Genomic DNA, 13,755 nt, shown 5'->3' on the forward strand with positions numbered 1-13,755 from the left:
GTCGTTTGTCCTAAAGTCGTTTGTCCTAACGTCGTTTGTCCTAAAGTCGTTTGTCCTAATTTTTAGGACAAACGAAATTAGGATAAACGCTTTAGGACAAACGATTTTAGGACAAACGACGTGTACCCGACCAAATCAGCTTATGTCACCAACAAGCATATGGCAAAAGAAAGACAATAGCATGGACATAAAATGTTTAACATATAAATATCATACAGCACAAGAATTCCGTTGAACGAACTTAGTCATGGAAAAGTTAATATAACTCAGACAAACACAGTGTGCTAACAACGAACAGACTGATTAAATGTAGCCGAAAATAAACCTGGACAATGCAGCAAACATATAACCACAGCGATGAAGGTAAAAAAAGGTTCTATGGAAGAAACAATGACGATAGCAATGACTAAAACAGAACATTTCCAATGAGAAAAGTTGTGACGTTTCGGGAACTGATATCTGTTCCCTTCTTCAGGCACAATCAGACTGATATTGGACACTGGAAAAAAATAATGACTCTCCAATCTCAGTGTTCCAATAACTTGACTTTCCTTTGCAAATGCAGTAGCAATGGTGTCATCCCAAATAAACTTACTGTAAAGTGCCCTGTTACCCAGACTGTCCTTATTCACCATTTTCGCACAAAAATCTTCAATTACATTCTAATTTATTCCCCATCAGAAACAGTTTGTTTTCCCACTCCCAAATCTTGCACGATTCTAGTTACAGATTCACCTGCATCAATACAAAATAAGGCTTGGTGTTCTTGCACCATTGTTATAGTCACTTTCTTATGTTTAGTAGCCATTACGTTGCTCTTAATAGTGCACACAATAAGACACTCCCACTCAATAAAGCACTTTCGCCAGCACGAGTAATCACTGACTGAAGGAAACAAAACAAAACAACTCGCAGGTATAGAGTGAGTCACTCCCCTGAATACAGGCGATGAGCGGAAAACTGGTGGCAAGACTTCCGGCAACTGAGGGCAGGCTGACACTTTCTTATCTTGGAATTGTATTGTCTTCTTTTCCAGTGCCACAACATATTTTATCATTTTTATTTTTAGATCCGACCAGATTAACCTGATCTCCGGACTAGCGGGAGCCCTGATTAGTGAGACAACTGCATAACAAATAAAATGAGTTAATTTAATAAAAATTAAACTATACTTTTTGTGTTTATTCATGACATTATTTTGTGCATTACTTGAGTATTGATATAAAGTGAAAGAATTGAAAAAAAATATATATGTACAGGAAATGAGGTACTTATGTATAAGATGTGTTTATGATTTTTCCCTTAATTTATACTTTCCAGCAATACTGACAATGAAACAATCAATACTTTGATCATCTGTGTAACATTGTTCGAAGTGTTTATTAAAAATAAAAAGCAAACCAAATTGTCAATTTTTATTACCAAAATATTCTCAGTGAACAATTAGGAAATATATAAGTTGTATCAAAATACTAAACCCGTAATAATTATGTATGAAATTTTATGTATGCCAATCATGTTATTAATTAGGAGAATGTTCTTATGCGGATTGTAGTACACTGTACTAAATAAATGCACAAATTTTTATTTTATTTTGACAAACAGAAACAATATGTAAGTGCAATGTGAAAAAGTATGGTTATTACAATCCTCGTTATTACAAAGTGGTTAATTTACTGAACCCTCAGATTTGTATTAATGTGGTTTCACTGTAAATGTATAACAGAGAATGCGCATGTATGACATGAGATTATAGAAAATAAATAAAAAAATTATAAAAATATAATATGTATTTTTTAAAGGTTTTTCTCCAATGAATGTAGGAACATGTCTCTTCAGACCAAAATGTTGGCTAAATTTAGCAGAAATAATCAACAAAGTAAAGAGATAGTCTCTAATTTGGGAGACCAATTCTATAGAATCAAATACCTCAATCTTATGAATGGTTTGTTCAACATTATAGATACTTTGATTCGGAATAATAACAATTCAGTGTCTGGTAATAAATTCCTTCCGGGATATATGGCGCCAACTAACCATTGCACTATCAATATTACTAACCTGACCAGCTAAATCTACCATGAAATCAAAAATATTAAATCTGTCAAATCTAAATTTAAAATGCTAGTTTCTTTGGCCACGTTTCATTACAAGTATATGAATGCGACTCCAAGTCTCATGATCGACAACTAATATTTTAACATAGAAACATTATTTACAAGGCCCTTCAAGATTACAGACACAAATAGATAAATATTTCAAATTCCATAGGTGGAGATTAGTAAGTTACATTAAGTAATATGAGAGTGTAGGTTAGTAACTCTGTATACTATAATCAATGCAAGCAATTACAGTCTGACTAAGCTCAGTGTAAGTAAAACAATTATGAGAATCTTTCTCTCTAGGGTACTCTAATATGCTAACTGTTAATACAGACATAAACTGAAGTTGACACTAAATATAGCAAGCAAAACATTCAACAGAGCAATTACATTAATCCAAGCAAAATAAAACATTGAATAATATGAATAGGGCAATCTGAATGTGGGGAGATGGAATTTGTAATATTACGAAATTACATAAACACTTCAAAACAAACCGTCTCAAACTCAATACACCAGTATGAATACTTACCGTTTGATGAAACATATACATGAATAATAATTCAATTAAAGGATATATCCAAGCTAGTTTACGTCGCTGTTCAGGGATTGCGTACACGAATATGCGTTACAGTTTAAGATGACCTGTAGCTTCTCGTAGAATGGTGGAAGAACGCGGTCTCGTCAGCAACCGTCCCCGTCGTGTGTTCCGCTCGAATTACAGGTCAGTCCTAGACGATTCATGTGGCTTCTCTTCAGAGGTTCTCGTAGCAACTTTTATTGTAGAACACCGTTAACTTGGTGTAAAATTCAAAGTCTTTCAACTACTTTTCGAAGATCACAGTAGAATCTGGTTCAATTATTTTGTGGTTCAATCCATAAAATGTAGTTGGTTCACTGCATTAGCCACATCTTGAGTTGCAAAATTGTTTCATACCTATTCCATTGTAGCAAACGATAATTTTCTTTCACTAGGTCTCGATGTCAATTAATAGGTAATAAATAAATAATAGTTTTAAAAAACTGAAAAACAAACTTTATATAGAAAACCATACTAAAGAATAGAAAATAAATTTTAATAAATTTGAATTAAGAATAGCGTAAAAAATTTTAATAAATATAAATTAATAATTGTGTATATAAGAAAAAATGTATTTTATTTTAGAAAAAGTTTGGGGTGGTTTTTAAGATATTATCAAAATGATAATCCTTCTACTCATAATGTCAAAAAAATATTTATAACTATTAACACCATGCACCCCACGATTTTATTTTAAATAAAATACATTTTTTTCTTATATACACTATTATCAATTTATAATTATTAAAAAATTTTACACTATTCTTAATTCAAATTTATTAAAATTTATTTTCTATTTTTTAGTTTGGTTTTTATATAAAGCGTGTTATTTTAAGTTTTTTTTTTTAAACAATTATTGATTTTCTACTTTTTAGTTTGGTTTATTATAATTTAAAGTGATACTTCTTTATCGACTATGAAAGAAATTTTATAACAATGTAACAAAACTTGATAGTTATTACATCAATTTAATATTAAAGTAGTTTTTGAATAGATATTAGCTGCAGTTAAAATAAAATTGATAAATATTGTTTAATCTCATAAGTGTCTCTAGATGTGGCTCAATTTTTATTTATTACATGACTTTACTATTAAAGTGAATTTGAGTAGATACTGGCTGCTTCTAAAATATATATCCAATACACCAATCCCTCGCATAGCACGTCTTCAATTAATGCGAATTCAGTTAGCACGATGTAAATTTTACTGCCCTAGTCTCGAATAGCACGTCTGTAAATTTCAGTTAGCACGAAATCGCCACAGGCTAAAAAAAATTTCGGAAACGACGCGACGTCAGGTATGGAATACGAGGGGGGAAGAGTGGTTTGGAATGCGAGGGGAAAGAGATGTGCACGCAGATAAACAAACACCGGGCCGTACTGTTGATGCCCGGCCGCAGACCAGGCCGTACCGTTGATGCCCGGCCGCAGACCAGGCCGTACCGTTGATGCCCGGCCGCAGACCAGGCCGTACCGTTGATGCCCGGCCGCAGACCAGGCCGTACCGTTGATGCCCGGCCGCAGACCAGGCCGTACCGTTGATGCCCGGCCGCAGACCAGGCCGTACCGTTGATGCCCGGCCGCAGACCAGGCCGTACCGTTGATGCCCGGCCGCAGACCAGGCCGTACCGTTGATGTCCGGCCGCAGACCAGGCCGTACCGTTGATGCCCGGCCGCAGACCAGGCCGTACCGTTGATGCCCGGCCGCAGACCAGGCCGTACCGTTGATGCCCGGCCGCAGACCAGGCCGTACCGTTGATGCCCGGCCGCAGACCAGGCCGTACCGTTGATGTCCGGCCGCAGACCAGGCCGTACCGTTGATGCCCGGCCGCAGACCAGGCCGTACCGTTGATGCCCGGCCGCAGACCAGGCCGTACCGTTGATGCCCGGCTGCAGACCAGGCCGTGATGAATTGCGCAGCTGCAGTTGGAATAATGGCTTCCAAGCGAGAGGGTGATGCATCGTGTTCAACAAGTGTTAAGAAACGTAAAACTATTTGTCTTGAGACAAAACTTGAAGTTATACGGCGAGCTGAATGTAATGAAGGACATACGTATATTGGTCGTGCTTTAGGTTTAACAGAGTCAACTGTGCGGACAATTGTGCGAAATAAGGACTCTATAAAACGTCTGTGTAAGTCTGATGCTGTTGGTACTAGCGGAAATGTTTTTGATATTAGATATAGGAACCAAAATGAACACATGATTCACATGGAAAGATTGTTGAATGAGTGGTGCAGTGAAAAAAATCATGGGCCTGATAGGATTGGTGTGAATCAAGCTGTGATACGGGAGAAAGCACTTTTAATTTTTGAAAAGTTAAAAAGTAAATATCCGGACAGTAACGTCAGTTTTTCTGCCAGCAAAGGGTGGTTTGAAAAGTTTGTTGAAAGATACAATTTGCACTGCTTAAAGAAGAAAGGCGAGGCCGCGAGTGCAGATTCAGAAGCAGCTGAAAACTTTCCAGATGTTCTTGAAGATATTATAACTGAAGGAGGATACAGTGCACAGCAAGTGTATAATGTTGATGAATCTGGAATTTATTGGAAAAAAATGCCAGACCGAACATACATCGCTAAGGATGAAAAAGCCGCACCAGGATTCAAAATATCAAAAGATCGCTTTACACTTTTACTGGGAAGCAATGCAGCTGGTGACCATAAATTAAAACCACTTTTAGTGTATCATTCGGAAAATCCAAGGGCACTGAAAGGATACGCCAAGAGTCATTTACCAGTGATATGGAAAGCTAATCGCAAAGGTTGGATGACTGCCGCCCTTTTCAGTGACTGGTTTCGCAACTTTTTCGTACCAGAAGTAACTGCATACAACAAGAGACACAATCTGGATAACAAAATGTTGTTAATTTTGGATAACGCACCTGGTCATCCAACAGAAATAACTCATTTGTTTGAAAATGTAAAAGTGGTGTTTTTACCAAAGAACACAACATCGCTGTTGCAACCAATGGATCAGGGCGTTATTGCAACATTTAAAGCTTATTATCTTCGACGTACATTCCGCCATCTCATTGCGGCCACGGATGGGGATAATAAACAAACCACTAAAGAATTCTGGAAGTCATACAACATTAAAAATGCCATCGACAACATTGATGAGAGCTGGAAGGAAATATCGATCTCCTGCCTTCAAGGCGTGTGGAAAAAGTTGTGCCCTTCTTTCACAGAGGAATTCCGGGGGTTCGAATCTAACGAAGACCATTTGAAAGATGTGACAGTTGATATCGTGGACATGGGCCATCATCTAGGATTCGACGAACTCGAGTCGCACGATGTGAACCAACTGCTGGACTCGCATTCTCAGGAACTCACAGCTGACAAAATAATTGAACTTGATGAGGAACAGTGTTTAGTTCCAGATAAAGAAGAAAATGCCGAACCTAAGAGAGAACTAAATAAGAAAGATGTCGCCAAATTTTTTTGTTTAATAAACGAAGCATTCTCTATCCTAGAAGAAAATGATCCCGATGATGAACGCAAAAACACTGTGATTAAAGGAATCAAACAAGAATGTGAAGTTTACAAAACTTTTTTGACAGAACAGAAACCAAAGCAGATGAAATTGGACACGTTTTTTAAAAAAAAGAAAGATGATAGTGTTAATATCACCCCAGAAAAAATTTAACTAACTTTTATGTTTTGTATATGCACATATTGTACATATTTTAATGTTATGTTTGTGCTCTAGGGAAAATCTAAATCTGTTTTATCTGTTAACTGATTTGTTTACATAGCCGCTTTTATAAGAGGTGTGCATAACAAATTAAATGTTTACATATGGCTGTGTGTTTTAAAGTTATATAAAACCGGTTCTTAATTTCATAAAAGTGTTTTAATTTTGTTAAGTTTTAAACGTAATAACAAAGGATCCAGCTGCTTGCAACAGCAGGCAGACAGACGCACGCGCGTGTTGAAGGTCACGCCTGGGCGGGCAAGCCAACGTGCTGACTGACGGTAAATATGTTACCACTTATCTCCCGTTACACTGTGCCATGTTTTCTTTATCTAACGTATTCGGTGGTAGGCTTAAAAAGATAAATGATATGACATATGCATTTTCAAGTATTATTCTACGCATTTATATTATGTAAAGATTACTTCCCTACACATCTTGGAACACATTAAATAATTTAGCCTTATATTTATGGGGACTAATGCTTCAGAATACGCGATTTCGATTAACACGAACATTTTTAGGAACGAATTAGTCGTGCTAAGTGAGGGATTGGTGTATAGCGTGTTGAAGAACTACAGTACTCAATAATTTCAATATCCTGCCATGAAAATCAATATATTCGGGAAGTCATTGATGTTTATTCTAAGTCAGCATATCTGATGGGTGACCATCCTTGGCATAGTTTGGAGTATTTGTAACTGCTTGGTGTACATTTGCAGGTTGGTGTTCGAGTGGAATTTCAAAAATCTGCCCATTAGGTGTAGCTATTGAGATTATGCATATGGTGTTTGATTTCCCATCTGCTGTTGGTTTCACAGCAAAATCAAACCTCAATTTTTCCATGTTTCGTGAAATATTTGCAGATAATGTTGTTTTATAATAATGTTTCACTCTTGGTTAATTGGTAAAATGAAACAAACACGTAATTGTGTTTCTCTATTGAACGAAAGAAACAACATTTAAAGCCCTTATTTCAGGTTTTCTTCATATTTTTACAAATATAGATAATATTCTCTTCAAGAAAGTATATTGTTCACAATAATCATAACCCACTCTCACTTTTCATTCAATTAAAAGTCACAATATTTAGTACGCTTTGTTTATATCGCGCCAAAGACAAACTGACAGAAAAGAGTTTGCACATGAGCGAAACGGTTTTCTTTACAATGTGCGAACTCTTTTCTTTCAGTTTGTCTTTGGCTCGATATAAACAAAGCCTACTAAATATTGTAAAATTATATAAATTGACAAAAATCTTATTTTACAAATTGAATAATAGACTAATCTTATCAAATTAGTGTATTGCCATCGGTCCTCGATAAATCTACAAAGTTTGAATGAAATATGGCCGTTTAAAGTGGGTCAAAATCGCACCCAAAGGCGTCGGTTACAAACATACATACAAACAAACAAACAAACAAACAAACAGGTGAAGCTAATATAAAGCGTGTAATTATGCCGACAGTACTTTTGAAAAAAATATAACTTCAATAAATAAATATATTGCAAATGGTAATACCTCTTCATTTAACTCAAAGTCTTACTTCAATTACCAATTACATCCAAATACTTAAACACGTCCTTACACTTTATTTACCCAAAAAAGTCAGTCTTTCCTTTTTTTCAATTCCTTTTACCATAGCACAAACATGACTTTTGTCTTTTCATCATAGAAGTTAAATCACTATTGGATAGAGCAATTAATACAAATGTAATTTCACAAATAATTATTATTTATGGTCAGGGTAAAATAATAATAAAATATTCAATATTGTCAGATGTAATATCACAGAAGGAAACGTTTTTCTCCTTTGTGTGTAAGAGAGTGCCGTGTCAGATGCCTCGACCTGTTAAACTTAGCAGAACATACAGAACAAGAGAAAGGTTTTTCTCCAGTGTGTGTAAAAGAGTGCTCCTTCAGATGACATGCATGTCTAAACTTAGCACAACATACAGTACAAGAGAACTGTTTTTCTCCAGTGTGTGTAAGAGAGTGCCGCTTCAGATTACCAGCAAGGCCAAACTTAGCAGAACATACAGTACAAGAGAAAGGTTTTTCTCCAGTGTGTGTAAGAGAGTGCTGCTTCAGATTACCAGCAAGGCTAAACTTAGCAGAACATACAGTACAAGAGAAAGGTTTTTCTCCAGTGTGTGTAAGAGAGTGCCGCTTCAGATTACCAGCAAGGCCAAACTTAGCAGAACATACAGTACAAGTAAAAGGTTTTTCACCAGTGTGTGTAAGAGAGTGCTGCTTCAGAGTAGTAGCATGACTAAACTTAGCAGTACATACAGAACAAGAGAAAGGTTTTTCTCCAGTGTGTGTAAGAGAGTGCCGCTTCAGAGTAGTAGCATGACTAAACTTAGCAGTACATACTGAACAAGAGAAAGGTTTTTCTCCAGTGTGTGTAAGAGAGTGCTGCTTCAGAGAACTAGCCTGGCCAAACTTAGCAGAACATACAGAACAAGAGAAAGGTTTTTCTCCAGTGTGTGTAAGAGAGTGCTGCTTCAGAGAACTAGCCTGGCCAAACTTAGCAGAACATACAGAACAAGAGAAAGGTTTTTCTCCAGTGTGTGTAAGAGAGTGCCGCTTCAGAGTAGTAGCATGACTAAACTTAGCAGTACATACTGAACAAGAGAAAGGTTTTTCTCCAGTGTGTGTTAGAGAGTGCTGCTTCAGTGAGCTAGTCTGGCTAAACTTAGCATAACATAGTGTACAGGAAAAAGGTTTATGGTCTGTGTGTGTATTAGTGTGTTGCTGTATTGGAATACAATTGCTAACACAATAATTTTCTGTGGATTTAGGGTGACAGTTTGTGGGGCATGATAATTTCATGGGGTCAGTGTTAGTCACTTCTGGCTTGGTTAAGATGCAGGTGTCTGGTGAGTCTTGGGATCTGTGTCCGATGCATCCTGATGAAGTGTTGCCATGGTAACCCACACATCTGTGTGGTTCATTCCATACATCTGCTGTGGCTAGAACAGAAACATAAACATATAATAAGTTTAGAAAAAAAAATGAAATGAATAAAAATCATTTATTTCCATGACGTTATCTTTAAAAGATTTGTGCAATGGGAGTGCATGACTTGATGTAAGTTTTTGGACATACGCCATTGCTAAGAACTTTTTCTGTTGAAGAAAAACTAATAAATAAAATAAAAAAAATAAAAAAATAAAAATAAAAATACTCAAAAAAAGATACAAAAAACACACAAAATAAAGCAAACAATTGCTGTTGTCAACAAGGATATGAACACCACAAAATATTCCGAAACAGGAATATGGTCAGCAAACAAAGAAAAAACAAAGAAAAATGTACTAAGAGAACGAAAAAATCCCCACAAATGAGGACAACACGAAAATATTGAAACCCAAAATAATTCAGCACAACAGTTGAAGCGAGACAAAAAACATGACAAAACGAAAAAACAAACAAATACAATAGTTTTACCTAAACAGAAACAAGCGACGTTTCGGGAACTGCTATCTGCTCCCGTCCTCAGGCAGAGACTTGCTGAACATACATGGGAAAATAGCCACAAAATTCTCTGGGAAGACTCCACACCACTCATACAGGAATCCGATAAAATAAAAAGGAAAATCAAAGAATCAGCCTTCATTATTAGCAATAAAAATATTTTCAGCCAGCAGAGCATTGAATTAAAAAATATGTGGATCCCTTTGATAAAGAGAGAAACATCCCTGCAGCACAAAACAATAGCCAATACTCAACCCACCATAACCAATCCGCTTTAACTACATGGTGCACAGCCAATGGGGAGACAGCTCGTCTGTCATTGGCTGAGCAAGATGTAGCCCTTTCTCTGATAAATACCCTCATTTTCCAGCCCCTTCTCATTCTTTACCGCGTGCTGGTCGGAGAAGGGTCAGCCTCTCTCTTTGCCTAGCCTGGCGTTCCTAAAAAGGAAGCTCAGGTCAGTGGCCAGTGCGTAAGGTGCTAGGTTCGATAGGTAGTTAGGACGCGGCGAACAGATAGGAATACCACGCTAGTTAGGTCGGACGATACGCCTGTTGTGTGCCCTGCTTTTTTCAAGGCGGGGCACCTACTTGCGATGAGTAGTAGCGACGAGGAGATGGAGGTCGGCACCGCGACGAAGCGCACGCATGAGGGCAGCGACTCAGAGACTGAACACTCTGTTCAGTCTAAAAAACCGTCAGGGCTCCAGCCCACCACAACCGAGGACGACAACAGTGGCTTCACCACTGTTGAGCGTAGACAACGCAGGCGTAATAGCGATGCGTCACAAGCGGTACCGACACCGCAACAACGGACACCAACTGACGAGGCTCCGCGCTACAAACGCGTCCCCTTCGTCGTACGCAACAGCCAGGCAATCGGCAGCTTGGGCCCTGCATTCGCGCGACTCGGCGTCAAAAACCGGATGACGCTAACGAAACGACAAGAAATTCGCATCACGTTCGACGGTAAATCCGATCAAGACAAGGCGACCGCGTGGTTCAAGGCCAACAATGTGCCCTACCACACCTTCTCCCAGCCCAGCGAGCGAGGCGAGAAGGTTGTAATTAAAAACCTTAGTAAATACACGCCAGTAGACGCGATCTCCGAGGAGCTCACCGCGCTAGGTTTCAAGGTAAACTTCATCAAACAGCTTAGTCGGCGGCTCACAGACCGCAACTCAGGGCAGGAAATTTTTGAACCAACTCCGTCATTCGTGGTGTGCGACATCTACGCCGTAAAACACTTGTACTATACAAGTGGAATAAAGATCGAGCGGTACACGACTCGCGCGGAGGACGTCCCGCTTTGTAAGAGGTGTAGTTCCTTCGGACACACCACAAAGAACTGCGCGGAGGTTCCGAAATGCATTAGGTGCGCGGGTTTGCATCCCCGCAGCGAATGTCCCGTCCCAGAGGAGGCACCAAAGGTGTGCTCGAACTGCAGGGAAACAGGCCACACCGCGGCCTGGCGACAGTGCCCCGCGTTTTTAAAGATCGTAGAGTCTCGGAGACAGGCCGCCGCGGAACAGGCAGCACAGAAAGCTGCGCGCACAGCCTCGCGAGCACAGCCGGCCGCACCGACGCGGGAAAGTTTCCCCCCTCCCCCCGCGCCAATCAGGGAACACGTGCACCGAACAACAACAACAACAACAACAGAGCGCAGTCCGCGAAACGCACGGCCCAGCGAGCAGGCCAGCCAACCGGGCATAACTCAATCACAGGCAGTAGCTTCCACGTCATACGCGGCAGCTACGTCAGGCGTAAGCGCACCGCGGCGCACGGCGGAGCAAATTGTGCAGGCTCGCGTCGAAAAAAGTCAACATAGAGCAGAAACCGCGCCAGAAGCACAGCCAACAAATAATATCACTAGCCTCGCGGAACTCGCAGAGATCTTACGCATGTGCGATTATTGGAATTTAGTGAAGGCACTCGAACCGTATTACGCGCGCATCCGCTCCACCGAGAGCATAAAATATCGCCAAACCATTCTATTGGAAGCACTCGCGACAGTGCTCCAGTAAATGGCAGTAAACATGGGGAAAACACTACAACTCCTAAACTTTAATGCATGTGGTCTCCGCCTTCGGTCGTACGAGTTGGAACAGTGCCTTGTAATATATGGGATTGATGTGGCATTCATTACCGAGACTCACCTATCACCGCATCATCGATTTAATATTTGTGGTTACACCACTTACCGCACTGACCGCGCCACTCGTGGGGGCGGCACAGCCATATTAATTAAACACGGGATTCATCACCATCCGATAGAAATAACTGGCTTAGAGCACCTAGAGGCCACCAGCATAAATATTCGTAATAAAAATGCGCATGTCTGCATGTCGGCAGTATATAAACCCCCAGATAAGCCACTACTTTCTAGGGATTTAAATAAATTAATTAATCCACAGCAACACTTTTTCATCGCAGGCGATTTAAACAGCAAAAACGAAGACTGGGGCTGCAAAAATACTAACCCAGCAGGCAGAAAATTATTAGATCATTCGGTAGCAAATAATTACGAAATTTTTGCTCCAGGCTCGCCAACTTGCTATCCAACGAATGGCGGCATGCCTGACATATTAGATATAGCTCTTACAAACATACCAGGTGCGCAGGTTATTTCAGAAAAATTAGATGAGCTTGACTCAGACCATTTTCCGGTACTAATTCAATTAACTTTTAATGCTCAATTTTGCGCAGCGATATTTAGCCGCACTTTTGGTATTCCCGACTGGGACAAATTTCGCGAAGACCTGGAATTAACTTTTACAGAAACTCCAGCGATAGACACAGCAGATGAGCTCGAAACTCACGTAAAACTTTTCACCGACACAATTACAGACGTGCGCAAAAAACACACGAAAATCGTGAATAAAAGAGAATTTACGCGAATAAATTACCCAGATGTAGACATGCTAATCGTTTTAAAACGGCAGGCGCGCAACACTTATCAACGAACGAGAACACCGCAAGCTAGGACTGAATACAATCGCCTTAAAGCTCAAGTCTCGCGAAAACTTAAAGATTTAAAAATAGAAAAATACGGAAACTTAATAACAGAGTGCGCAACTCAACCTCGGCAAATGTGGCGGCTCACACGCAATTTACGAGGGAAAAATAAATTTATCTCCACACCGGCCATTGTTACAAACGCGGGCATTAAATATGACGCGATAGATAAAGCAAATGCTATAGCAGACATTTTTGAAAAACAATTTTCACCAAACGAGGACATAAACGAGCCTCAGTTTACTAGGACCACGACAGTAGCTGTTAATAACTATTTACAAATCGTTCCACAAGCCGAGCCGGAACTCGTAACAATTAAAGAGCTCTTAGAAGCTATTCACTCGCGACCAAAAAATAAAGCAGGCGGACCTGACGGAATAAATTTTGATACTTTAAAGAAATTATCATTTCAGGCTATACAATACTTTCTTAAAATAATAAATGCTATTTTTATTCTTAAATCCTACCCAGCGTCATGGAAACTAGCTAAAGTTATCACCATTCCGAAACCGGGAAAAAATGCGTCACTACCACAAAACAGGCGACCTATTAGCCTCCTAAATAGCATGAGTAAAATTTTCGAAAAAATTTTACTCAAACGACTTCAACACCATTCGGACGAACACGAAGTCATTCCAGATAACCAATTTGGTTTTAGAAGGGGCCACTCTACCTCTCACCCCCTAATTAAGCTCATTGAAGAGGCCACTGACGGTTTTAACTCACGAGCGAAATTTACTGTCGCAACGATGCTAGACGCGGAAAAAGCTTTCGACAAAGTTTGGATACCTGGCTTAATTCAAAAATTAATTACATTTAACTTTCCAGACACGTATATTCATCTGGTGGCCCACTATTTATGGCGTCGAAAATTTTTTGTATCAATA

At 39.3% G+C, this 13,755-nt stretch overlaps 1 protein-coding gene across 13 annotated transcripts in view; it reads right to left on the reverse strand.

Annotated features, from left to right (window-relative positions):
• The window catches only part of LOC134541305 (gastrula zinc finger protein XlCGF57.1-like), a 531,604-nt gene that overhangs the window by 229,754 nt on the left and 288,095 nt on the right, over nt 1-13,755 (reverse strand). For 2 of the 13 annotated variants that reach the window (XM_063384648.1, XM_063384644.1), the window contains exon 1: nt 2,635-3,084. The exons of 10 other annotated variants lie outside the window; for them this stretch is intronic. In XM_063384648.1, the coding sequence (XP_063240718.1) occupies nt 2,635-2,655 (21 nt within the window). In that variant the 5' untranslated portion in view covers nt 2,656-3,084. Of the gene's footprint in view, nt 1-2,634; nt 3,085-13,755 lie in introns of those variants that run through there. One more of the 13 variants, XM_063384645.1, reaches the window with a different exon arrangement.

The sequence above is a fragment of the Bacillus rossius genome, chromosome 18, assembly GCF_032445375.1.
Source record: "Bacillus rossius redtenbacheri isolate Brsri chromosome 18, Brsri_v3, whole genome shotgun sequence".
NCBI lineage: Eukaryota > Metazoa > Arthropoda > Insecta > Phasmatodea > Bacillidae > Bacillus > Bacillus rossius.